We start from the raw sequence: 26856 nt of genomic DNA on the forward strand, positions 1-26856 counted from the left end.
AGATCCCCACCCCATCAGGGCGGTTCTGCAGCAGGAAACAAGAGGACAGCTGGAAGACACTGCAAGAACTCCGGAGATTTACACACGCAGGTGAGTAGCAAAGATGGTCTTGCAGTAAATTCAGCTGGGTTCCGGAAACACAAGCGTTTCACATCCGCATGATTCACGCCGGGAGAGAAAGGGAGTTTGGCTCCGGGGCTGATGACGGCAATTCCTGGAAACATTTTCCAGCAGAGCCGCGGCTGCCGCCCTCTCCTGGCAGCCACAAAGGTGACGGCTCCTCATCCAAGGCTTCTCATCCAAGGCATTCTTTCCAGCAGCAGAAACCTTCCAAACAAACCCTGCTTGAATTACAAATCCCAGCTCTGCCCCCGAACTCGCTCAGTTGTTGCCTGAACACAGTTGCTATTTTAAGCAAGAGATTACTCTCTGTTCAGCCTTGTTTGCTCCTCCTTGATTCTGTGCTGAGTTATTGGGCTGAACTTTAGAAACTTCCCAGAAAGAGGCTCAGGATGACAACCCTGCCCAAGGAAGCAGAGGTAGCTTCCCATCATAAAATTCCAGAGACAGCAGAGGAGTGGGGTGGCACAGAAGGGCTGGCAGAAGTCACAGATGGGGACTCCTTGTGACACCTGGCACATGTGAGTGCTGCTGTGAGAGCAGGAATTCCTGCTGAGAGCTCTTGTGACTGTAAATGGGTATTTTTGACACCATCACTGCCAGCACCAGCACTTACCTGCTCAGCTTGTCCACAAGTGCTGCAGGTAAGACATAAATGAGATGGAAACTCAGAGCTTTACCTGGGCAGCTCAGCAGTGGCCACAGGAAAGGGGCAGAAAGTGGCTGAAAACACCTGGAAGTTCTTCAGCAGCTGGAGGAGAAAGTCTCTGCAATATTCCACTGCAGGGTTTGGTCATGTGAAGCCATTACTCCTCTTCACAGCAGCAAAGGTTTCCTGCAGGGTCTGTGAGCAGCATTTTGTCCCAGCCCACAGCAATGAAAGGCCTGGAGGCAGCTGGGTCACGGAGGAACAAATCACTGGCCCAGGTTACACTGAAAATGAAGGTTATAATCAGAACTAAAGCACAAAGGCACAGCTCCTACTCCTCTCTGCATGTACCAGAGCTGCAGGGGGGCAGAAAACAGCTGGCACAGGAATAAGCAGTAGGCCAAATTGAAGGTAAGCCCCTAAATGAGATTTCCTGCATGTTAAGCAGCAGGTTCCTGAGGAAATCCTTCTACTTGGAAAGGTGTGGGGACATATCTTGCAGCTAATGAGCAGCTGAGTAAGCTGTGAAACAGAAATCCAGATGAGATAATTAGGAGTCACTCTAAAAGGTCAAGCAGTGGATCAACCATCAGCAAGAAGGAGCAGGGTGCTCTATATATAAATCCAACATGCAGAAATCACTGGCAGTGCAGCAGCCAGGACTGGGGCTGGTTACAGAAGGTCCAGGAGCAGTTCCTGTGTGAGGCAGGCAGACCTGTGTGCTCCCTGTGCAGCAGCTCAGCCACAGCCTGGAGAGCCTTTGGCAGAAGAGAGGCAGGGGAAGGAAAGGGGCACTCAGATGGGCAGGGCCAGCAGGTCCCAGAGGCCACAGTGCCAGCAGCCTGCCCCAGGCTCCATGGGCATGGCCCAGGGCTCTGGAAGGCACTGCTGGTGCTCCTCTGGCTCGTGGTGACAGGCAGACCATGAATCCTGCACCTGAGCCACCTTCAGGAGATGCCTCAGCAGAACCAGCACCTCCTCCTGCAGCTGCTGCTGGTTCCCATGTAACAACCCCTAATGCCCAGCACAGATCCATGTTGGGCTCCTGCGGCTCAGAGCAGCTCCCACACCACACCATCCTGTGGCCACCTGCAGCTCCCTGCCCCACCAAGGCAGCCCAGCCTCACCCCCTCTGCCCCAAGCTCAAGGACACTTGTTTTGAAGCAATTTCTGAAGTCTAATGCTGAACATAGTAAAAACCAGGCTTTTAATAGCTTTACGAGCCCATAAAGACAAATATCTTCTCCCAAGAATAAACAGGCAGAACATTCCACTAAACAAGGCCTTGCTGGAGCTGAAGGGAGAGGGGAGACAAAGCCACTGTCCAGAGGGAAGAAAACCCAGCACAATTAAAAACTCAATGCCCTTTAGTAGTTCGGGGTGCAATTGCCTCCAACAGCTTGCAAGAGGGGGAGAGGAAAAAGCGGCACCTCCCACAGACATTTCATCAGCATGATCACTTTGTGATTTAACAGTGGCTGTGACCACCTCTCCCCTAAAAATGGAACTTCTCACTGAAATCTGCTTCTGCTGTGCAAAACTGAGGCTTTAAGGGAAAGCTAGTTTTGGTAAAAATCCCTGAGCACTTGTCCTAATTAACCCTTCCTGCCTTAACACCACACAGCTTCCCAAGATCCAGTCAGTCCTGGGAAGAGTGGCAAGAAATTTGGGATTAGTAACTGAGTAAACTTCCTCCCAGTCTGTAAGGATAATGAGATACCAGGCTGGAGCTAGAGACCACAAGGATTTATTTAATTTCTCTCCTCAAAGAGTTCTAAGGAATACTTTAATATTACTATAACCATCCCAAACCTTACACCTTGTACAGTTGAGCAAAACCACAAGCTATACTTTGCATTTTAGAGCAGCCTCTCCCTGGGGAAACAGACATGTTTTCCCTTTTATCTTCTGAAATTGCAGAAGAGATACTCCGGTTGTGAGCAGGGAGTTGTACTGCTCCTGGGAAGGTAATTCCAAGACAATTTATGGAGTTTGGGCTCTCCCTGGAGCACAAGCACTCACTGGCACTGAGCAAACCCACCTGCAGAACCAACTGCTGCAGCTCTGCTCTTATGGAGCAACATCTGCACAGCTGAGCCAGGAAAGGGCATCCCACAGCAACATCTGGGCTCCAAAAGGGCCACTCTGCTCCACAGAGCTCCAAAGAGATCCCCTGGAGGTGCTGCTGCTGCTGAGAGCTTTTCAGGTTACAGTGACCACACCTGGGCACCCTTTGCTACAGCAAACTGAATTTGCAATTGCTGCTCAGCACAGATGTTGAACACTGGCAATAAACCTCACCTGAAAGTGCCCCCAGCTCCAGGAACAGAGGCAGCCACTCCTGATGCAGCTGAAGTGCTGCAATTGTTGATAAAAAGGACCAAAAATGCTCCATGAAATGTTTCAAGCTGTGCACTGGCAGTGGAAATGACTTGGCACTAACAGGTTACACAAGAAACAATCAAACTGGCCACAAAAATCTGCCAGATGTGACCTCTGGAAGTGAGGGAATGTGAGGTAAGGTTAATGGCATTCCCAAGAGTTCTGGCAGCACAGGAGGGCAGTGCTGTGTGACAGGGACACTGGTGACCCTCCCAAGGTTCTGCTGTGCTCCCAGACAGGGGCCACAGCCCCATGGCTATTTATTATCACACCCTACACAGCACTGAGGATCTCCAACAGGTGCTCCCATCTCTACAGGCCCAATTCTCTTCCCTTGCTGAGCCCACAACACATCAGCAAAGTCCAGCTGTTCCTCCCCTCCCACCTCCCAGCAGTGCCAATGCCCCAGCCCAGAATGCCCCAGATGAAGGAGCTCCAAGTTTCACCCAGGTTAATGAGCCACCAGCCTGAGCTCCTGGACACACTCAGGAAGAATAATTCCAACCAGGAATAGCAGTTGCACTTCCATCCAGCCCATGCTGCTGTTTGCTCAAAAGGTAATTCTCTCACAGAAAAAAAATGTAATAAATAAAAAAGTCACCTCAAACTCTGTTGAAAGATAAAACCCATAGGAACAGTATAACAAGTCAAGTTTTAATAGATTTATAAAATTCATATATACAAAACAGTAAACTAAGTCACCAAAGCTATAAAATACACTTTTTACACATCACAATATAATTTTATCTAGTACACAGTTTTCATAAGTTGAAACTATGACAGCAAGTAGCTGCTTCTATCACGGATGCTGTTTTGGTGCTAGAAAGACACTTATGTGAGCAGTCTGGGACTGTGCTTTTACTTAATGCATTTTCCACCTTCTTTTAGTTTGTCACTGTTTTTAAAGTACTTTCCTGTGAATTGTTAAGAAAATTAAGGCTAAACTCAGGCCTTTCTTGCCCAATGTAGTGAACTGGTTTAAAAAAAGACTGATATTGCATAGTATGTGTGTTAATGCATAGGCACCAGAGAGCAAGTACATTGCAGAATAAAAGATAACATCACTTGGCTTCCTAAGCTATGTGGTTGTGCCACAGATAACCTGGTGTTTTGTCAGTTTGTTTTGTACATTTTGATTCCACAAACAAGGCAACTCCTCACTAGAGCGAGAAACACCAGCACTGTTGTTCAGTGGAGTCTCCAGAAACACCTTTTAATCTGTATCATCAATTCAAGCCCAATTCCACATTCCAGACAACACAACTGGAGGAACTCCCCCTATCCCACAGAGGGTTAAAGGCTCCAATGCAGACAGGACTCTGAACACACCTCTCCAAACCTAAGTCCACCAAGCACCTTCCCAAGCCTCGTGAGCTCCCAGCAGATCCTTCCTCCCCCAGCCCCTGCTCCCTTCCACCTCCCCTCAGCCTCTGTGCCCAACCACCTGCACAAGAGATCAGTGGCAAGTGAGAGCAGAGACGTGACCTGCCACCTCCCTCAAAATATGCTCTCTCGGGTCCTACTTATTAATGAAATGTTGCTCTCCATCAGTTGTAGTTGTTGTTCAAAGAATGGAAACAGCCTCTTACCTTCTTGTGCTCTGGTATCTTGAAGAAAGTTTAAGCAGCTGTCAGGAAGGAGTAAGATGCACTGTCTGGCCAGAGATCTGCATATTGCATTTTATCAAAATTGAGTTTTAGCACCCAGTGATGAACAGATGAAGAGAGAGATTTACAATGGCAGGGCCAGCCTTGCCAGCCTGCTGCTCTTAATTCACAGCCAAGGGCTCTCTGGAGTCACTCAGAGCTTTTGGGTCAGTGCAGATGGCATTCACTTCAATACAGCCTTCAAGCACCATCAGCTTTTGGCCTCTGTTTAGACACTAGCTCCCCTCTCCTGCTCCCCTCCAACATACTTTGGCTTTTTTATTTTACCAGAATGCCCACCTTGGAAGTTAGTGCTGCTCTTTTCCCCCCCTCTATTCTCACACCAGACAGAAGATCCAACCTTCAGTCCCAGGCCAAGAGCTGGGCTGGGACAGCTCCTCAAGCCAGGCACAGAACCACCAGCACTGACAATCTAGAACCTCCACACTCCCCACCCAGTAAAACACGAGCATATCAACACACAGACAAACTTTAACACCGCTTTCCAAATGCCATTGTCAAGATAAAAACGTCAAGGATGGAGCTGGACTGCCCAAGCACCAAGGTGAGCAAAGAGGCAGCATCACCTGGTTAGCAGAGAGGCAGTTCCAGCTCCAAATCTCCTGGCTTCACTCATTTCCATCTATGCAAAAAAAGATTAGTGTTAAACAAAGAAGTGCCCACGTCACAGCACAAAGCAGAGATCACCCCAGCTAATTACAAAACAGGCATTATCAAAAAGCACTAGGTCCTGCATTACCAATTACTCCTCACTAGGCCAGGCAGCCCTCACCTAGAGCTGTGTGGAGTCAGCATGAACTCAGGCCAAGCCTGGCCCAGACCACGCCAGTCTTCCTGATCCATAATGGATGCTCCCTAAAAAAACTGTTAAAAGCTCATTTACAAAAGCAGGCACAGATGTTTTATAGTTGCTACTGAAACACCCCACCCAGCACTTTGTGTTACAGAATTACAGAGTATGAGGTAAAGAGTTGGCAGTGCTAAGTTAAACCCCTGACTACACCCCGTGGTTTTATACTAGAGAGAGAACACAGAGAAGAGGGTAGTGCCCAACTTACAGCTCTCATCATGAGCTCAGTGTTTGGTTTACATGACAAACTGCACTGTGTGGAGGTGTTGTTGCATATCATGTTTGTCTCTCAAGCTGGCACACATCAAATCACCCATCAATGCAGCAGGTACTCCTGAAAATCTGATGACAGAAGCCAAGCTAAGTCAGGTGTCCAAACTCACTGCTTGAAAATCAGAGGGGCCTTTTAGAGAAATCCTCTAGGTCCATGCACAAAAGGATTTTTCCCCCAGAAATAAAGTACACACATAGAAAAGACTCCAAAACATAAGTTAATATAAGTTAAAACATAGTTAATACAAAGACAGCCAAATAAAGGCAGCAGAGGACCTGTGTTCTAAAATGCTGTTCTGTGGAAGGCAGCTGTCTGTCACTAAAGAGAGCTGCTGGGTTCTTCAGTGGTACCACATCTGTTCTTGAACTGCTTTAATTCTACATTTCTCTGCAGATCACAGTAACCAGGATGGGAATTCCCAGAGGGAATGAGGCCACGGGGATGGGGGGCAACACATGGACAGGATGGGACACATCCAAATGCACCACTTTCCACACCAAATGCCACTTCAGCTGTCCTAGGGGAATTCTATTTTTGTCTCCAGTGCCATGTACAAATGAGCTCTTCCTACTCCACTTCCCTATGGTTTATTTGCCATTACTTTCTCTACTCTGCCTGCCAGGCTGCAGCTCAGCTTTACCTGCCTCAAAGGTCTGGGAATGGTCATCTCCAGGAGCTTCTTTCTTGTAACATGCCTAGTTCTAGGTTCTACACAGCAGCAATTAAAACAATTAAATATATTATCAAGTTAATAAGTCAAATAATCTAGGCTGCCATATTAAACAAGATCCATTCTCTGCATGAAACTGAAAGCATCTTTGAGCTGTAAAACTGAGTGGCCAGTAATTTCAATTCCAGAACCACCATTAGGTCATTTTCAGCATTAACAACTATTTCCTTCCTTCAAAGTGACAAGTGCCTATTGAATATGTCACTTACAGAAAACCACCCATCCTTTTTAGCTCCACCAAGTCACCTTGCAATGCATCTAAGGAGTGCTCAGAGCCTGCCAGCACTGCAGGAGTGCTGACACACTCTGTTAGCTCAACACTTGTTTTGAGGACAACAAACACAAAGTAGTGTTGGAAAAATGACTCCCATTTCGTTTTTCTGTTTAAACTCCAGGTTTATGTAAGTCTCTGCCCCAAGCACAGGCTGCAAGAGTTTCCTCTCTTTGTCCTCAGGAGAGACAACCCCTCTGCAACATTCTGTCACTGACCCCAAGTGTCAGGAGGGACAGTAAAAAGCTGCTTTTTTCTTTAAAAAAAAAAAGTTCTTGTTCAAGGTCTCCATCTGATCATCATCCTGCCTGTGACCCATTTCCTGACCAGCCAAATGAACAATAAGCCTATAAAACTAACAAAAAAAGATGTTCTCTCCAGCTGTGTTTACCTGCAAAGTTCTCCACGATGTCACTTAAAATAAAGTTTTCTATTTGTTTCTGGTGAAAGGACTAAGCAAGCGAGCAGGCCTGTCCCTAGAAGTGTGAACAACCTCATCTACCCAAGCTCTGCTTTAGTAATTCACTGATTTACCACAACATGATTTTCTGGCTTTACTATGCTACAACTTTCCTTGGAAAAACCCCCAAGCCCCCTCAGCTGTGGCAAAATGAGTATTTTGCAGAGAAAGCTGACAGTTCAAAAAGACCCCCAAGTCCTTTTTACCCACAGGCCAGCTCCTCTGCAAACTTGGGAAGTGCTTGAATTTTGCAAGGAGAGTTGCCTGACCTTGTTCCTGGTGTGATCCATCATTATCCAAACCTGACAGAACTCTGAGCCCACAGAGACAAAACATGGATTTTTACCTGCAGCCCCACACTCAGGCCCATTTCATCAATTAAAACAAGAAAGGCAATAATGGGCCCAAGGTGGGCAAATTGGTTCCCTAAAACTGACTTAGTGTGCAAAACTGCCATATCACACACACACAAAAAAAAGCAGCTTGAGAGCTCAGAGTGAGATCTCTCATGCTGTTTCTTTTCCAGGTGCAGATTTTAAGTTATTTAAAATATAAGTTGCATCATTAGCTCTGTTGAAGGGTAAATCCATAAGGTGACTAAAGATACAAAACCATGGATGAGTGCCAAGGGAAAAACAGAACAGAAATTCCATGCTATGCCTCCCAGGTAAAACTACAGTAGCTTCAGACACCAAACTGAGGTAATTCTTGAGAAAAAATACAGTTGAAAGGGAATGTTTAACTAATTTGAGAAAACAAGCATAATATTAACTCATCTGGAAAACTCAGTGAAAGAATAAAGCTCACAGCAAACTAAGAACTAAAGTCAAGTCAAGTCAACCTAGAAGTCAGGTGAGCCCACAACTGCTTCCTCTTTCCCAGTGTCTTGTGTGAAGTGAAAACCACTACCAAGAACTCAGAAAACATCTGAAAGCTTTGAAAGCAGCCTTAGTCTTCAACCAAACAAATGGGCTCAGAGAAACCAACCTTATGTGATGAGTAAACTTGTTTTGCATCACGCTGTGGTGAAACATTTTCCTTTTCAAATGTAATAATCTGAAGATTTTTTCCCCCATCTGAATATTAGTCACGTAACATTCTTCCCCTTCAAGGCTAAAAATTAATAAATATTTAAAAGACAGAGTTGGTCCTGGCAAAATAAGACTTGTTACAAGGAAGCTAATTCCTGTTTAAGTTTGCTGAAATTTAAGTTAGGTTTTCCCATCTGCAACTTCTCAGTTGCTTCTTACGTCGATTCAGGCACTGAAACAGCCACAGCTTTTCCACTCTGGAGCCTGCACAAGGAAAGCCAGGAGGCTGCTACATCAGGAAACTACACAAAAATACTGATATGAACATCTGCAAGCTTCAGAGGGGAAGAAAGATTCCAGATTTTATCCAAATTAACATGAAAGGACAACGGAACAGGACTTTTCTTTGACCACATTTCCCATGGGATTACCAGCTGAAGTAAAACTTTGCTTGTTTTGACATGCCACTACAGGCTCAAAGGGGAAAAGAACTCCAGGGACTTTTTATGCTGACTTTTTATGGGTACAAACAGCCCTTCAGGTTTTATCCTTGGATAAAAACTATGACAAAAATTGCACAGTAAACTATGTTTGAGTTACCTAAAGGATAGCCCTACAATATCTTCGTTTGTCCATGTACCCCACTGCAGTAGAAAAGATTCAATGTCCGTACACAGAAAAGGCACCTGGCAGAGATTGAGAGCACAAGGAAATTTGGAGTTCACACCCAAATTGTTCACAGCCTCTTGCCATTTTACACCCAAACCACTGCCCAAAGGGGTGACTCCAAACCCAGCTGTGCTCTGAGTTCCATGTGCATCACTACAGGCTGAAGATCCCATTAAGACACAGATTAAAGGCTAATTTTACAGCAAGGTCTTGCTGTCCAAATCCATCAGTGCAGCTGGAAAGCTGGGATCTCCAGGGTGTTCATTCTTCCTACAAGCTCAGCTGTTGGAACTAATCAAGCAGCTGCTGTGCTACCAAAACCTTTGCTTAAAGAGTTTAATCAGCTTCTAAACTTTTGAGTTCAGATGAAGCCCTGTCACATGAGATACTGAACGTTCACAAATGCTGCCCCCACTGTGGGTGTGAGGGCAGTGCTAGCTGGCCATGGAGCACATCTCCCTTGAGCAGCCACTGTGCAGATACATGGCTGGGTGCTACAGCACAGGCTGCTGCACCAAGGAAATCAGTTTTCCATGATGTAACACCCTCCAAGCATAGTGCAAAATAAACCCTTCTCCGAATCAGCGAGGCCTCAAGTCCCCATCCCATTTACTCCAACATGAGTTTCCTTACACAGTTCTAGGCTTCTCCCACAGGAGACTCATGCAAAACCTTCAGACAAGAGCTGTGCATCCACCTTGGGAGGTGGATTCCAGACCCCTGGCAAAGCTGAACACACACACAAGACCTGGTTATACTCCTAAGGGTTAAGAATGGAACCTCCATTAACATTCTCCAATACAGCTGCCAATCTCATCATGGTTAGATTAGTTTGATCGATTCAGCACCTCCAAACTACAAAAAAAAAGGTAGTTTGTACAATTAGTGTCTGAAAAATTAAGAGCATTCATTGAAAACGTGTCTTCCATCCATGGTTTGTCAGAGATTTCTGTTCTCCAAGAAGGCAGACGGTGGTTGTGTCATTCAGCGTTCCAAACTCGGTACAGAACCTACCAGGGCCAGGTTTCAGTAGTGTTTTAGTCCAAATGATTCAGTAGCTAACATCAACACGACTCCTCCGGCCTAGAGCTCCTCTGTTTGGACTGGCTAGTGTACAGCATTCCTGAGCCAAGGAATTCGCACGGGCCCCGCGCCGCACGCACGGCCCACAAAGAAAGGATCAAAAACTCCGATGGAACCCTCCAGCGAAATTCCAACAGAGCAGGGGCTGCTCTCCTTCACTGCAGCATGATGTCCTTGAGGTTCTCCTGCAGGATGGTGTCCTTGACGGCGTGGAACACGAAGCGGATGTTCTCCGTGTCGATGGCCGTGGTGAAGTGGTGGAACAGGGGCTTGCTGCGGTTCCGCCGCTTCCTGTCGAAGCACTGCACCAGGTAACGCTGCACGTCCTCCAGGCGGTGAGGGTCGCCCTTGAAGTCCGAGAAATACTTCTTAATGCTGACAGTCTTGACCTTCTCCACCAGAAGGTCCATCTTGTTGAGGAATAGGATAATGGAAACGTTAAAGAAAAGCTTGTTGTTGACTATTGTCTCAAAGATATTCATGGACTCCACGAGTCTGTTTGTGCGCCTGTCTTCCATGAGGACCTGGTCGTATTCGCTGGAGGAGACCATGAACAAAATGGAAGTTATTCCATCAAAGCACTGGAACCATTTTTGACGCTGAGATCTCTGTCCCCCTACATCCACCATCTTGAAAGGAATTTTTTTAATGATGAAATCATGCTCTACTATCCCCTTGGTGGCTTTTCTGGCCAGCAAAATATCTTGTTTGCTGGGGAAATAGTTCTGCAAAAGAAAGGAGAGAAGTGTCAAAAAAGTCCTTCAAAAATTCTGGCTAATGCCTGATACTGAATGAATGGGTAAAATCACCAAGAGCTGCTTTTAAATTTAAATATTATCAGATAAAGAATGAATACTCAGCTTTAAAACACTGGCCTCTTGACCATTTAGCTCAAGACTGGTAAACAGCTACAGAGGATCCTGAGACATATGAGAACAAAAATAAAGGACTAATTCACTACTTCACACTTCCATCCATCAAGCCTCTTGGTTTAAGATTGAAATGTATTTTTTCATCATGAAATTCTTAGCTACAGTGTTACTGCCACTTAGGTAGCATTCAATAAAGCAGATCAACTTATCACTAAAAGTTTTTTTTTTTTTTTTTTTAATGTAGCTTTTCCACAGTTCATTACTCTTACAAGGACCATCTTGAAACCTTTACTGGAAATTCTTCTTCCAGGTTCACACTATGACCAGCAAGTACAGCAACAGATTCCACCACAGGCTCTGGCCCAATCTACTGCTGTAGAGAAATTTGTTCTTCAGAGCCTTATCATTGCTACTGTTTAGGAAAATCATCTCTCTTCTTTCTCCTCCAAGTGTCCAGACAGATGTTTGTTTCCATTACAGATTTTGAATCCTACAAGTGCCAGGAATGGTTTTTATTTTATTAAGGTTTCATTCTGCTACCTTACGCAGCAGCAGCCCTCAGAACATCAGGAAAAGCAAATGAGATCCAGAGACTGCACAGAAGGGCTGATAAAACATGTGCACAAATACAACTTCCATTTGTTGTCTGTCAAAAAAGATTAAACAAATGCTAAGCTTCAGTTTCAGAAAGCTGCAATTTACTGTTCCTACAGAAAGAACACTGAATTTAATGCGTAATTATTTCATAAACAAACCAAAACCCCCAAGCAAACCCCATTAATCACAGCACACTCAGGCTCTCCTTGGCTCCTGGAGCTCTGTGCTTCAGAAGGAGAAGTTTCTTACCAGCTGACCGATCCGATCCAGGTTATCCAGGAAGTATTTCACTGATTCCCCCTGTGGAAAAGCAAAGATATGGGAAGTGAGCTTGTGTCTAGGACAGCAAATCCAACAGAACCAAGGCCTTCTGCCCAGCATGAACTGAGGTCTAACTGATTTTTCCAGTTAGAAAAATATATTGGTGATCTAATGGTGGTATTACTCTAAGTTGAGAAGAGATTTGCACAAATGCTCAGATCTATCCAGTAAATCTCTACAATAAAAGAGTAGTGTTATAAAGTCAGTTCTTTGACTTAAAGAATTTGGCTTTTTTCCCCTTGTAAGATAAGTGCAGTTAACTGACACTGAGTGGGAGTAAAAAATGAAACACTTATAAGAAACCAGTCTAGTTTGTTTAAAATTCATAACAGTGAACAAAAGCATATCCTAGAAAAGTGGAAGATGTAAGTCTCCCACAATTTATGATGATTTAAGCTAGACTTGCTTGTCACAAACAAAGTAAAAAAGGAGCATTTTCAAGGACTTGCTCTTATACAGACAGCTCCCCTTCTGGGCTCAAGACTTTTAATAACTGACTTGCTCATCTTGTGAAAAGTCTTTTAGCAATTTTATCAAGAAGAAAATAGAAATGTGTTCAGGGAGAAGTCATTCTTGTGTGAAAATTTACTCTTGTGTAAGAGGATTTGGTGTTTTATCAAACTAAGGGCCCCTCTGCATTAAGTGGGGACAAGAAGCCCTGCACAGACTTTTAAAGAAATAACAATATTGTTTCCATACAGATGCAGACTACTCTGGAGTGAAACCCTCCAGCAAATGCTTCCTTTCATGAAGAAGTAATTCAGTAAGTCTTCTTTATTGTTCAGGATATGCCTTGGAGTTGTAGCCATGTCATGTGAATGATAAAGTGGAAAATCCTGCTGCCTTTTAGTGATTTTAGGCAGGGAAATCCATTCCTTATCCCAGAGCAGGGCTGTCAGTCACGACCAAATGACAGTAGGTGCCCTCACCAAGTCACTAATTCAGAATGGAACTTCCTCAAAGTACTCCAGCTGCAATATAAACTCTTAAACCCCACATCCTCCTCTACACCATAGCCCTGAGACAGAACAGAAATCCTGCCCCCAGTACAACTCTGAACAGATGAACACAACAGTTCATTGTGAGGAACCAGACTGGAGATCAGAGGACTCAGTGTTGGACAAGTACACACTCCCAGCAGAAGGCACACACAAAAGGAGCTGCAGCTTATTGTTTTCTAACATTCAAAACTGGAAGTGTTCTTTTCATAAAGGAGAGAGAACACACGGATTTGCAAAAGACTACCACGTATCAACAAAAGATTTACAATGGATTGCTGGCAGAAAAAAAAAAAACACTTCTTTTTTTGGGGGGTGGGGTGGGGGAGAGGGGAAGTTTCCAAAGAACAATTGCTCTAAGAGCTTCCTTACAATCATGAATTTTCATAAGGTGAAAGTAATTTCCTGCATTTTTTGGCACTCTGTGGATCAGAAGAGATATCACAGACTGCATGAATAAGAGAAAAGGGCTTCCTGTACAGCATTAGTCATATTCAGGAGATGGGACAGCCCAGAAAGAAAAGACCACTGAAGCCACAAAAACCCCCTTCTCTATCTGTTGTGCTCCATCCCACACAGCTCCTTCAGATGTGCAAAAATACTGCAAAGGGGCCATTTCTGATGGACATTCTTCCAGTTTTCTACCCAGCTGCTGCAAGACTCCCTTCCTGTCTGTCCCTGTCTGTCTGTCCCCCCTCCCAGGCTGGAGCAGGAGCAGCCACGTGCCTGTGAAATGCAGGGACACAGACAGGATCTCCTGATTTACAGCTTCTGCCTCCCCTAATTCCCACCCCACCATCCATCACACTGACATTCTGTATGTTGATAGGGAGCTAAGAAAATCAACTGATTAATGGAAAAATACACGTTCATGTCTGATGTAAGGAAAACAGACTTCTCTAGATTCTTACCCAGCTCTTATTAACATTGCAATTAAGCCATGTAATTTATTCAGGGAAATTTTCATCAGCAATGGCAGAGCACTGGGAGAGCTGGGTAAGTCAGGTGGCTGGAACAGGTGTGAGCACCATATGCATGATCTAACAGATCTGAAGGAATCTGAATATTCTCTTCTAGCACAGAATCCAAAGGCATCCAGGACCTAAGTCAAAATATCTGTTTCCAGCCAAAACAACAAAGCCTCAATGAGCTCCAGAGGGTTTGAAGTTTAAAAACCCTCAAAACATTAAAGCACACAAACATGAAGGGAGGAAAAACACCTACCAAAAACGTGCCAGAGTAATAAGCCCAAACCCAGTGTGCACACTCAAAACCTCCTGCTTTAATGATTCCCTGATTAATGATTCTTCATCAAGTTCTAGGGAAGTGTGAACTCAGTTCCTGCTCCAAGGGCTTCTGGAATAACCTTGTCCTACATCTTAATCAGATTTCCAGCAAACTGGGATGTTCTGGGAAGCACATTCAGCTCCTCCAGGCAGCAGCACACACAGGCACGGGGCATTAACTGATGTGATGAGTAACATGTAATGTATTAAATGAGGAAAATATGGAAACTCCAGGTTTCACAACTGTTTGCTATTAATGTTTCTAATTAGAACAATTATACTAACTGAACATTCCTTTCTATATTCATTTTTCCTAGTCATTCAGACAGTAATATTAATTACATCTAGAAGTCAAATTCACAGAGTTTTATATCAAGCTGCACTTCAATGGACTTTTGAATTCACTAATAAATTATTATTTATGCAAAGCTGTCTCATGCTTTGGGCATTATACACACACACAAACAAAAGCTTATGTATATAAATGTATGTATATAAAAATACACACACAGTTTCTAAATGAAAGTAGATTTTCCATTCAAAGCAAGTAATTATCAAAATAAATATCAGCTGTCTCTTTTGTGTTGAATTATTTTTTCTCTTCATGACACTGGCCATAAAGAAGCGGGTTTGGCTTTTTCAGTGCAAATATTTAGTGTTTCCCCAATATCCACCCAGCAATTCAGCTCCATTCAAAGCTGGATTAGCAGTTCAAGTGCTCTCCTCCTCCAGATCTCAGCCAGTTATTTCAGGTCCATGACCATGACTTCCTGTAAAAGTGTCAGCAAATATTTGCAATTGATTCATCAGATACTAAAAATAACTTTATGCAGATTGATGACTTCAATTTCAGTATTTTAATGGTTCTGTTGGGGAAAAAGAAAGCTTATTTTAACGTCACAATCTATTTCAAGCTATGCTTGCAAAGTAGAAATGAAAGCTGAAGTTATTTATAATATATGTATATTTATACCCTCTATGTGTATTTATACAAAGTCTAACTCCCTGAATATAATCACATCGTGGTGTGTTCACTTAGAAAACAAACAAAAAAGATCCAGATCAGATCTTTTACAGGCTGATGTTGCAAGAAAAACTGTGGCAGCTCCAGAAACTTCTTCAGATCAATGGTGCTCATAGAAAGTTGTTGAGCTCCTGCCTTTCAGATTTAAAGACTCGTGTCTTGCATTGTCCTAATAGTACACTATTTCCTTTAAAAATATTTTAACATTATTCATAAATAAGCCTTTTAAAATATGAAAGACATTCATTTCAACCAGCACAATACTGAGACAGGAAGCCCTGTCCTGTCACAGTCTGAGCAAAGTCTGTCAGTGAAGCATTTACACACTGACATTTCTTATTTATTTTATTTTATTTTTAACTAGTGCTTGATTAGCACATTTCACACTGCAAAGTCACAAGGCAGTTGGCTATTTCTATGGATTTTCATCCTCCTTGATAATAAATCAAGATGTTGCAGTGGTGTCTCCTGCACCCACAGCCCGTGTTTTATGGGACAGCTGCGGGGGAGGGAGCATTGACCTCTGAGTTATGAATTTCATGTAGCTCAGATGATCCTTTTCTAGAGCCCCAGAGTACAGCAGTGACCACTGGTGCTCCACTCCTTGCTCCCCACACAGGAGTGACCACAAAGCTGGGGTGACTCACTGTGTCACTCGGAGCTCCCCTCCCTCTGAGTAACAGTTCTGCCACTGGGACCAAGAGAAGGAGCTGGAGATGCTGTTCCCATTGTTCAGGGGGATGAGTCACTGCACATCTGGGAACTGGGGGAATCAAGAAACACAAACAGAAGGCCTCAAATGAGCCCACAGTGCAGTATTGCTATTGGATTATTTAAAAAAAAAATTGTTATTCTTTGAAACTGGCCTATCTACTGTATAAAGTTTGGTGAAGCCAGAGAAAATAGTGCAATTTGTTTAAAAAGTGACTGGTGGAAGAGAAAGGGAGGAAAGTTGAAATGTAAACATATACTCCTGCTTCCTGAAATAGTCCTCTAAAACTCTTTTTATATGCTAGATTATTTTGACCACAGCATTCTCAAGGGGCGAAAGCCATGAAAAAAAAAGAATTTTTAATCTACATACTTTGGGCAATGTGAATGCCATCTTAACATGAGCTCCAAATAAGTCACCATGAAAATAATGATTGAACTCAACATCCCTGTCCCTTCAGGCTACATTCAGAGCACATTGGAAATCTGCACACAGAAATATTATAACTAATCTGGCATCACTTCCTTTGCCATTGATAGCCTCAGTTTGGTCTGGGATCCCAAGCAGTATTTGCTGCATGAAAATAATGCACAGCAATCTTTAAAATACCCCCAGAAAATCAGACATGTTCTGCAAGGCCAGAATTTATCAACCTGCCACTGTAACCCCCAGTTATTTAGAGTGAGCCTTGGTCAGACCATAAAGGACAGTGACACATCCCATTGTCCAGTTCCCCAAAATACTGGCTCATTTCAAACTTTTCCTGCTGAAAAGCAGTTCCTCTATATTCTGCTCTGAACTACAAGACTTGAAAGGGGACCCTCTGTTCCAAATTGGCTTTTTTCCTTTCCTTGTCCCAAGGCCTTTTTGACATAATATTAATTTAGCCCTTCCTGATCATTCTGTCTCTGGCTGCTAAATTTAGAGTGCACAACTTAAGGTAGACCTGTCAGTCTTAGCTTGTTTCAGATGATGGATTAAACCACAGAGGAAGGAAATGTTGTACTTCAAGGAAGCATCTAACACAGATCAAACAGAACACAAAATACAGATCTAACAGAATTCCCACACTACAGAGAAACAGATACTGCAAATAACAGCCACAAACTGCAGCAGAGTCTGCAAGGTGAGAGGACACCACATCCAGATAAAATATCCAGATAAAAACAGCAGTGTTGGGCATCCACCCTCTGCTCAGGAGCTGAAAACATTCAGCAGCAGGGCTGAGAAACACAGAGGGAATCCAGGAGACCCTAGGAAGATGTTTGGGAATCTCCCAGCTCTGAGATCTTGGATACATAAATGGGATGGACTGAAAGCAATGACACAATTTCATCCAAAGCTGGCCTTTATCTAAGGAACTATTCCATGAGGGCTGCTTGAGACACAGAGACAAAAAGCAAAATCTTTGTTTGCAAACACTGAGATCTCCCCTTTTCCAGGTTTCCTGGGATGTCCATCACCTCTTGACTGTAAGGGGTCTGAATGTCACCACTTCAGATGTTTTAGAAAAGCAAGAGGCCCAAGGGAGAAGCCAGGTTATAAAATAACCAGGAGCCCAGCACTTTAAAATGTTCAGGAGTTAGATTAGCCAAGGTTTTGGGAACTTAAATTAGAACCAAAACCTCACCATCAAACTGGACACAAGCAGCAGGATGACACCCTGCCACCACAACTCACAAATCCTTGGGAAGTGAAGGGCTCAGGCTCTGCACCCTGCTTCTGCCCAAGGGCTGAAACCCTCCTGAGGGACAGCTACAAATAAACAACTCCCCTTCCCCAAGGCTGCAGGCTCCTTCAAGAGATTCCTGCTAAATCTGCACTTCTATTCAGCCCCACTGCTAACAGGGCATGGATTTACTGCAGCCAGAAATGTGTTCTCTCCTCTCTGACAGCTGATGAATTCAGTATTATTTTCCAAGGAGGTGAGCAAGTCTGTGCTTGTTAAGAATTCCCCCAGAGGATGCTGAAGTAAACTAAATTGCCCTGTAATGCTGATGCCCATTGGACACTGCAATTCTGCTCTACAGATATTCTACATCCTGTCTGGACATCGAAATTTATTGACACAAGACAAACATTAATGTTTCATTAAATCACCAGCTCCAGTACAGAGACCAACCACTTCTTATTTAAGCTGTACAGAATTCCAGCTATCAAATCTCTCCAGTGTTATTTAACTTCCTCTTTAACAACAGACTGAGCTCCTGGCTCCCATCCAGCAACTCCAGTGCTTATCCAACTTGCTGCTATCTGGACCCTACAAACATGCCAACTACAAAAAAATACCATATGGTTCCAAACTTCTAAAAATTACCTCTCCTTTCTCCTGCCTGTTCACATACTGTAGGTATCAGATGTTAAGATCTGAAAATATTTAAAAAATTCATTATTTGTCATCTCAGTCCAAACAGGCAATGGAAAAATGTGTTTGTACATGACAGGGTGGGTTTATATCAACTCATCCTCCATGACACATGGCCTAGCTGTGCTTTTAAGCATATGGAAAATAATAGGTGATAAATATTTATTTAATTCTCCAGAAAAACCATAGGTTAATCAGAGCTTCCACATCAGTACTAAGATTTGTGGAATCCTGTGACTGCAATTCCAGCCTTGCAGCAAAGAAACACTCACACAGGAGCAGGGTTCTTTGCTGAGGGCAACTCTTAACATGTGTTAGCTTTTTCCAGCAATCTAATACAGCAATTCTTTCTCCCAAGTGCTGCAAGGGAAAACTAGAGTTACATTTTTTCCTGAAATTCTAAGTATTTCTACATCAACAGGATGTAGATGAGATAAATTACTTTTGGACTAGTTTAACAATTCTGTTCATTTGTCTCAAATATGCACACCAGCAGCAGTGCCTCCAGGAAGAAAGGAATTTTCTGTTAATAGACTAAGGCAGGCTCCATCCTACACTAAAAGCTTCAAGAAACATTAACAAAAAAACCCTGTAATTTTGATTTTACTCATACTTACTGTCTTAATCACTGCTGTTTCTGCTTCACAGATTTGCAGTGGCTGGAAAAAAAACAGGTGCAAACAGCAGAGAAAACAGTACTGGCCACAAACAACACAAAAAGTGTAACATAAATATGTTAAATATTAGCTTTCAAAAAAATAAATCTAGAAAAATCCGTAATCGGGGTTAAGGATTAACAGGGATTCAGCATGTCCTACCCTTCACTGACCAGCAGCTAGCAAGAGTTGAGGAGTGGATGCAAGGGGATATAGACCAAATTCATGTGGAAGAATCACAGCTATGTTTAAACAACTAAAATAGTCCAACAACTGCATCCAAGATCAGCAGCGAGCCCGGCTCAGGGCTGGCACGGGTGGCTGCCAGACCTACTCCTAAGCATCCCATGGAAGGATTCCTTCCTGTTTCCCTGCCAACTGTCCAAGGGAATTCATTGTCTGCAAGTGCTGCCAGGGCTCTTTCATCTCCTCTCCGGAGGTTCTCGTGGAGCTGAGTGAGCACACGCCAGGCTCAGCTCCTCATCCCAGGCACAGCCACATCAGCACCCCAACAGCACTGAGCCAGCACCCCTGCACTGCTAGAACAAAGTCCTGACTGCACAAGGAGGAATGGAGCCAAGATTCTGGCCTATCACCAGTAAATTATCCCATTTATTCTCTGTGGGCAGCTGCCATGAAAAATGGGCATCTTCAACCACTATGGCAGAATTTAGAAGCAGCTGGATGTTTCTGCATCCCCTGGAATGATGCATAGTCCAGTTATTCCTTACTCCCATCAGGTCAGAATGCAAACCAGAAACTTGCTTTGTTTACAGGAGACATCTGCAGAACTAGAACAGACAGTGACAAAAAAAAAAAAAGTACCTCCTGAATTAATCTAGTCAGCAGTACTGACTATCTGATCAAGACTAAATCACAAGTTTACCAGTGAGTTTCCCTTTCAAATCTTATCAGATCAAGGGATGGGAAATAAATATCTTAGATCTTGTGGGCTGAAAAAGCAGCTAACACCAGCCATGAGAGAATGTTAAGCTTGGACTTTTCCATGGCAGGTGGCCAGCTGGAAAGCTCAGCAACTTGGATGCACTTACAAGAGGCATAACCTTGAGTATCTTGCAGAACGATGCTTCCTGCTCTACTTACACAGCAAAGATTTGCTGCAGTGCCCTAATGCTCCACTTTCTGGGGAATATCAGCTCAGACTTGTCATACTGATATTTGTCTGTTGTTAAATGGTGACTATAAGGATTGCAAAGTGTCATTCATCCTTCATATTTCTTTAAAATTTTGTTCTAAGTAAGATTCTCATTTTCTGTATGTATACAACTGAGATGTTTTTAGATGGGCAGAATAAAATGATGGCCTTGCAAAACTCAGAAAGCTGCTCAGAATCTGAAAGAAAGGTTTTAGGCAAAACTCAGCTAAAATGCAACCTAAGTCTCAGCTGCACTCAGGTGTGCTATTTAACAGTTTGATTTCTAGAAAATCAAGTGTGTAGAGAATAGAGTGCAGACAGCAATTAAGTTCCACCTTGCTTACATTACTCTGACGTTGTGCCCCATGCCCATTACCTCAGTGCTTGGCAGGCTCAGCCACAGACAGCACAAGGCTTGCAGGTCTGAGGGACTCCCCAAGGCAGCTTCACAGCTGACTCTCAAAAATCATTTGCCCCAGAAACAAAAACGTCCTTTTTCAATAAAAGTTTGGTATTTGTGAATTCTAAGAGACTCAGAATTGACCAGCCCTGAGGTGCAGTTTCTGCCTGTTGTTACCCTGTCTGCCCCCCAGTGCTTTTCCAATCAATGGGGATTCTCATCCTGCATTACCTTGCAAGGTTTTTTATCTATTCACATCAAAACATATCAGCTATTCTAAATAGTCTCTCCCTTTGTGACATCTGTTTTGGCATGAGAGGAGGAATTCTTCAAATCTGCACTTAAACCTCCACCCTATTGATACTTCAGTATGAAGATTTCATGCAACCTGGACTACTTTCAACTTCAGAATTTGTTCTCTTTCAGATCTGAAAACAAATCTAAAGATGAAATCTGTGATTAGAAATAGGTGGCAGCTTCTATCCTTAAGGCCTCAGCAACACATAGAAGAAAATGAAGTGGAAAATGAAGTGAGTTTAACAAACTTTTCCAAGCTGTTGAGCAGACTAGCCTATTAAAAAAATCCTAATTAAAGCCTTGGTCACATCCTACTGAACTGAAGAGAGGGCAGCAGTCCAGCCACGTGGATGGGCAGCTGAACTCCCTGCAAGCAGGAATGCATGTGCTGGGCTGCAAGAAAGGACAGAAAAGGAGAATACAGTAGGTGTTCTTTTGTCTCCTGCCCACGTCCAACACCATGATTGATTCACTGCTGTACTCTGACCAGACTGAAACCACATGGATCAAAGCCTTAAATCCAGAGGTGGAATTAAATGGGAAAGAATTCCATCAATAAAGCAGTGCTTTTTCAGTTTGAGATTCTACTGAGTTTTCCAAAGTGGAATTAAGGGAGTATCAAGGAAAGCAAGTCAAATTAAGAGCTTTGGGGGTGGGGTGGAGAGCAGACCTTCTAAGGACAAACAGCAACAGTTTGTTCAGGAGCAAAGCCAAGTGAAGCACAAGTCTGCCTCAGTCTGACTGCAGGAATCTGTGTTGTATACAGAGGAGACATTTGAAAGGTGTCAATAAATTACTTCTCAGAGCAACATGTTTTCCACTTTCTCAAACAGAAAATCTTGCATGATGTTTCCAAGAATTTTTCCTGCCCTCCCCCAAATCCTGAGTCAATAATTGAGAGAAACAGGTTTGCTCCTCAGAGCTGCTTTAGGGGTAGCTGCAAACTAGAGAAGGTGAGGACCAGGCTGCCTTTGTGACAGAAGCTTTTCCAGCAGTGCAGCTGAGAAAGGAGAAGTGAAACACTGAGCTAACCTCACCCTTCTCCTTTGGGAAGGCACTCAACAGCTCTGCTCCCTCCACCAGTGTTTGCTTATCAGCTGCTTGGTTTGTAGCACTTTGGAGCACTGAGATATTTCCTGGAACAGCAGCACATTCAGATGCATCTTAAGTCATCTATGAAACCCTCCCCTGCTGCACAGCTACCACTGCACACAAACCCAGAAGTCAAGAGTTAAACATTGTTTCTTCCCTTCCTCTGCTCACCTCCTCTTCCTCCTCCACACTCAAGAGCTGCTGTGAAACAGAGCCTGGATTTGAACAGTCTGTGACCACTTCAGATCCTCCAGTAACCCAGAACACAAACACTGACAAAACAACTCTTTGAGGTACAGTAATCTTAGTTCCTCAGGAAAGGAACCATTGCTTGGGAGAAGGATCAGTGAGATAAAGACTCTGTCATCACACCTTGGCAAGCACCAGGTTAAGGCAATTTGTGCCCACTTGTGATGCCCATGGCTTGTTCCTTCCCCAGTGTGTCACCCCCAGGCTGCATCTGTCTCTTCTCCAAGAGCAGCTTCCAAAAATCCCACCCAGATAACCAAGAGCTCAGTGCAAAGCAGAACCCCTCAAATTACCATTTCCCATTGCTCACTGGCATCACTGCCCAGAGCTACAGCCCAAGGTAAGCTGGAGTCAAGAGTGGTGTGCTTTCAGTGAAACTCTCCATGTTTTAAAGCAAACCAGGCTTGTCTGGGAGACAGCAGGAGCAGGGGGAAAAACAGAAGAAGAGCAGGTTAAAGACATTACAATCTGTTTGAGAAGTCATTGCAGAAAGGTCAGGGTTTGGGTAGGTGGCAAGGGTACAACATGGGACCTGAGCATGCTGCCTCACCATCCCACCTGCATTTTCCTCCTCAGCTTTCTGTCAGGTCCCACCTTTTCAAGAACATGGGCTCATTAAACATAATTCACTATCATTGTGATAAGTAAAGAACAAATTCAAATATCTGCTAAGTATAAAAATACAGAAGATTTGCCAATAAGACTCTCTCATAAAAACAGACCTAGTTTTTAATGATTTGCTTATTTGTTCATCTGCTCATGTTACTTGTTCTTGATCCTACATAGCTTACAATAAACTAGGATATTCAGGAAAGCCTGAAAGCATTCATTACCCATTATCCTATTAAATTCAGTGGCCCCTTTGAAAAATCCAAGCCTGAACCTCTTACTGTTTTTTCTCAAGGGAACCTTTTAGAACATTTTTAAAGGCACTGAAAACAGCCTTGCTCGCTGTCCCAGTTCTAGGTGAAAAGTGCAAGGTTTGGTACCAATAAAAAGCTGAATGGGTACCAAAAGCAAGCTAAATCACTACAAAGAATATATAAATGAGGTACAAAAGGCTGACTTGTAAAACTGGAACTTTCTGAAGTGCACTGTCAGCACTGCTGCTCTGAGCAGAGAGAGCCATGTCAGGGAGACAGGCTTAACAAAACCAGGCACCTCTTCTTGGGCAGTGCCTGTTTTGCCCCTCTATTTCCTGAAACCAACCACAGGGTCAGAAAACTGCTAATGCAGCACACAAAGTAGCAGGAGATCTCTCTTTTCCTTCACACAGCTAAGCCAGTCCTTGCTGATCTTCAGGCAGTGCATGTAGCTTTCATACACCAAGAACTTGGAACTTACATATCATGGGAACAAAAATATAAATGTCTCCTTTTCAATTGTATCTTTGAGACTGAATGGATGAAACCAGTCTGACAAGTGGAGCCTTTCCACTAGAAACAGGATTCTTTCTTTTTGGGCATAAAAACATTAACATATATGTCTCTGCATAATGAAGTATTTTTGTAGCAACTCAAATAAAAGTTTTCCTTGTGCTACCATAACTTTAACCTATGCAGATGCTCATTACTGAATATGAGTTCCCTCCAGCTTCCATCAAATTTCAGAAGGAATTCTTCATTAGATTCTCTGTGTCATTCAAAGGGTGCACTTTTAAATATGCCCAACCTCTCAGATTTCTGGAATACATTTTCATCACTGGGAATCTCTAAGCTGGTAATAGTTGCCAATTTTAAAGTCTCCTGAATGATTGAGGTGCATTAGTAACTTTCTGAGTATGAAATTAAACAGCATAATCAAAGCTCACTGGGCTGGATTTGTCTCTGCCCAGACCTTTCCTGCACACTAGAAAGGGATAAAGAGATTACTCCAGTGGTTTGTAGCTGCACTTGGGTACTGGCTCAGACAGCCTGAACTGAAAGTTTCCTTCCTTGTTTCTCACAGCATGTGCCAGCATTTCTTGATGGGAATGCAAAGATTAATTACAGCTGTACTTGCTCTGAACAAATCCTCATATTCAATACAGTCCTGCAAGATTTAGAGTAGCACTAATTAGGGCTTAGAACAACAATTCTGCAAAGACAAACATACAGAGTATTTTTTCTAATTATTTTATGCATAATAAAATCAAAGCTTCTTTCCAGAACCAAGGTGGCATTTATTCTCCAGAGCTGAGAGCCAAAAGGGCTTTTCCAGCTTAAGAACATTAGATTCAGTGTTAATATTAGATTTAGGGTTTCAGTGCTGTTGTTGAAGGTGAGGCAGCAAACAATAACCACTTCCATATGCACACAGAAAGGTAAGGATGAGTAAAAAACCTTTTGGGACACCCAGACAGTTCTCTAAGGGGCTCAATTACTAAGACGTATAGACAAAAAAAAAAGTCTGTACTTTGTAAAATATATATAAGAAAAAAGAAATCTTTCAACCAAAAAGATGGCAATCATTAGGCAAGAGGCAAATGTTTGCAATGAATTTTCGCCATGGCAGCTGTAAATATGAAATTATTTCTCTTACTTATCTTAATCACCAAAAACAGTCAGTATGTATTGGCTTCCAAGAGCCAGCAGCAGAAAAAGCTGCTACAGGAAGCCTTACATAGTACCATTTTAATCTGCCTTCAAGAATCTGTAAATTAAAGGTCGGTTCACACTCAGTCTGAATTTCAGCCTTTTGGTACCCACAGAGAGCAGAGCATTAATGAAGTGCATTAACTGCACATCTTACAGACTTTGGAGGTGATTTTGCCCAAAGTTTTTGATCTTTAAATAATGTAAAAATTAAAAATTTGTTGAGTGCTGGGAATTCACTACACAGAAGAGCAGGACAGCCAGTAGCACAGCTCTTTTTATTCAGATCCATCTCAGCTCCCATATGGTAGGCATATCAATTTCTTGTTATCCACTTATTTATTATGTATGATCTGCTCATTACTTTCCAACTTATCCTCCCAATTCCATGCAGGCCACATTTCACCCAGCTGTTGCACTTTGTCATAACCTAAGGTCAGGAGAAATTTATGGCAAGAATCTTCTATTTTCTTCTTCTTTCATTTAGCACTCAGTGCTTGGTTGAGGTTTCAGGTAGGTACAGTCACAAACTGCTGTTCTCCAAGACCTTTCCACTTGCACGGTTTTTAAAAAGTCATAATTCATCATCTTTCTAGTTCTTATTTCTCTCCAATAGCAGAAAGTATTTAAGAATGGCTAATAACTCTTTTACCCATCACAGCTTTCTTATGTTGCTTTTGCCTCAGAGAGCAGCTCTTGTCACTGAGGAAAGACTTTGCAAGAGCAGATTTTCAAGAATTCAAAACGATTTGCAGTGATTCTCTAAATGGTTGTGAATCCAGCCTACTTTAAATGGAAGTTCTTCTCACCTCTTGTTCAATGGCACTTCAAGCAAAGCTGAGAGCACCAAGTGGAGCATTCCTTGCTGTGGGTGACAGCCAACATCTCCAGCTCTGCCTGAATCCCTCCCTGACTGTCAAGACAAACTGGCACAGCCAAAGCCTGCACTGCTCCAGGAGCTCTCTGCTGGCAGCAAGCCCATTAACATATCTCATTTAAACATTCATTTTTAGAATATTGCAAATTTAAGACTGAGGACTGAACTTCTGCAGATGCAAATTGGCAAACTCTACAGCCTTAGCCAGTACTCACAGAATTTTGCATGAAGGTTTCCTTCTGCATTTTTTGCTTTGCTGTCGCTCAATTTTTAAAAAAACCCTAAACTATAGCCTGTTAACTTTCACCTCCTTTAACAAAATACCACTTCTGTTTGAGAGTTCTTACTTGAGATCTTGGTCTGAAAAAAAATTTAAATTTGGTCATAGAGACAGGAATGGAAGCCAGGGACTCCAGCTGCTAATCCTTCCTGCTGCAGAGCAGCCACCAGGCTTTGCAGCATTACACTTAAACAAGCAATTAACTTCCCTGCTGTACAAAGATGAGTCAGACTCCAGAACCTGACCAGAAACTTTGGAGGTCTTGGGATTTGAAGCAGAACTAGAACTTAAATCTGGATCTCTGGCATTTAATTGTTGTGACACTGGCCCAAAATCTTGCTCAGATATTTAAATAAGAAATATCTTCATAACTCTACCTTCTATTTGAGTCCAGAGCAAGTCAGTGATCTTTCGGTAAAGTCTGCAGTGATCTTTTGGGTTAATATGACATCTTGTTTCAGATAAGGCCACTTTTACAGAACTCTAACATAAAACCAGATTATAATCAACTATTATTGTGTTATATATAAAAAATACAGCATTATCATTCCTTGCACATACTATGATTCAGACAAGCCAATTCACCATCCACAGCTTCATAATCAGCTTCAAAAAGAAAGAAAGAATATAATATTGTTAGATACAGATGCACTTGACTTTCACTAGCACTAACAGTGTGCAAATACAAAAAATTAAGGCTCAGCAACAGCAAACATGAGTTTCTGCTTTGTAGCTTTACTGTCAATCCCTTGTTTTGTAAAAAAATTTGTGGGTTAGAGTGGTATGTCCCATCCAGATCTAGAAAAGAAAACAAAAAAACCACGTAACTTCCCAGAAATAATTTAGTTTCACAGGAGTTCTGCAAGCTAGGAAATACCCATGCAGGGCTCAAAAGTAATTTGGCAGAGTTGCTGC

At 43.0% G+C, this 26856-nt stretch overlaps 1 protein-coding gene across 1 annotated transcript in view; it reads right to left on the bottom strand.

The window, feature by feature from the left end:
- Positions 1 to 3791: 3791 nt before the first annotated feature.
- GNA12 (G protein subunit alpha 12) overlaps positions 3792 to 26856 on the bottom strand; it is a 40098-nt gene continuing 17033 nt past the window's right edge. Inside the window, exons 3-4 of the mRNA XM_058815667.1 lie at positions 11905 to 11955; positions 3792 to 10911 (exon numbers count right to left, since the gene is read on the bottom strand). Coding sequence (XP_058671650.1) covers positions 10342 to 10911; positions 11905 to 11955 — 621 coding nt within the window. The 3' untranslated portion in view covers positions 3792 to 10341. The remainder of the gene's footprint in view (positions 10912 to 11904; positions 11956 to 26856) is intronic.

The sequence above is a fragment of the Ammospiza caudacuta genome, chromosome 17, assembly GCF_027887145.1.
Source record: "Ammospiza caudacuta isolate bAmmCau1 chromosome 17, bAmmCau1.pri, whole genome shotgun sequence".
NCBI classification, from domain to species: domain Eukaryota; kingdom Metazoa; phylum Chordata; class Aves; order Passeriformes; family Passerellidae; genus Ammospiza; species Ammospiza caudacuta.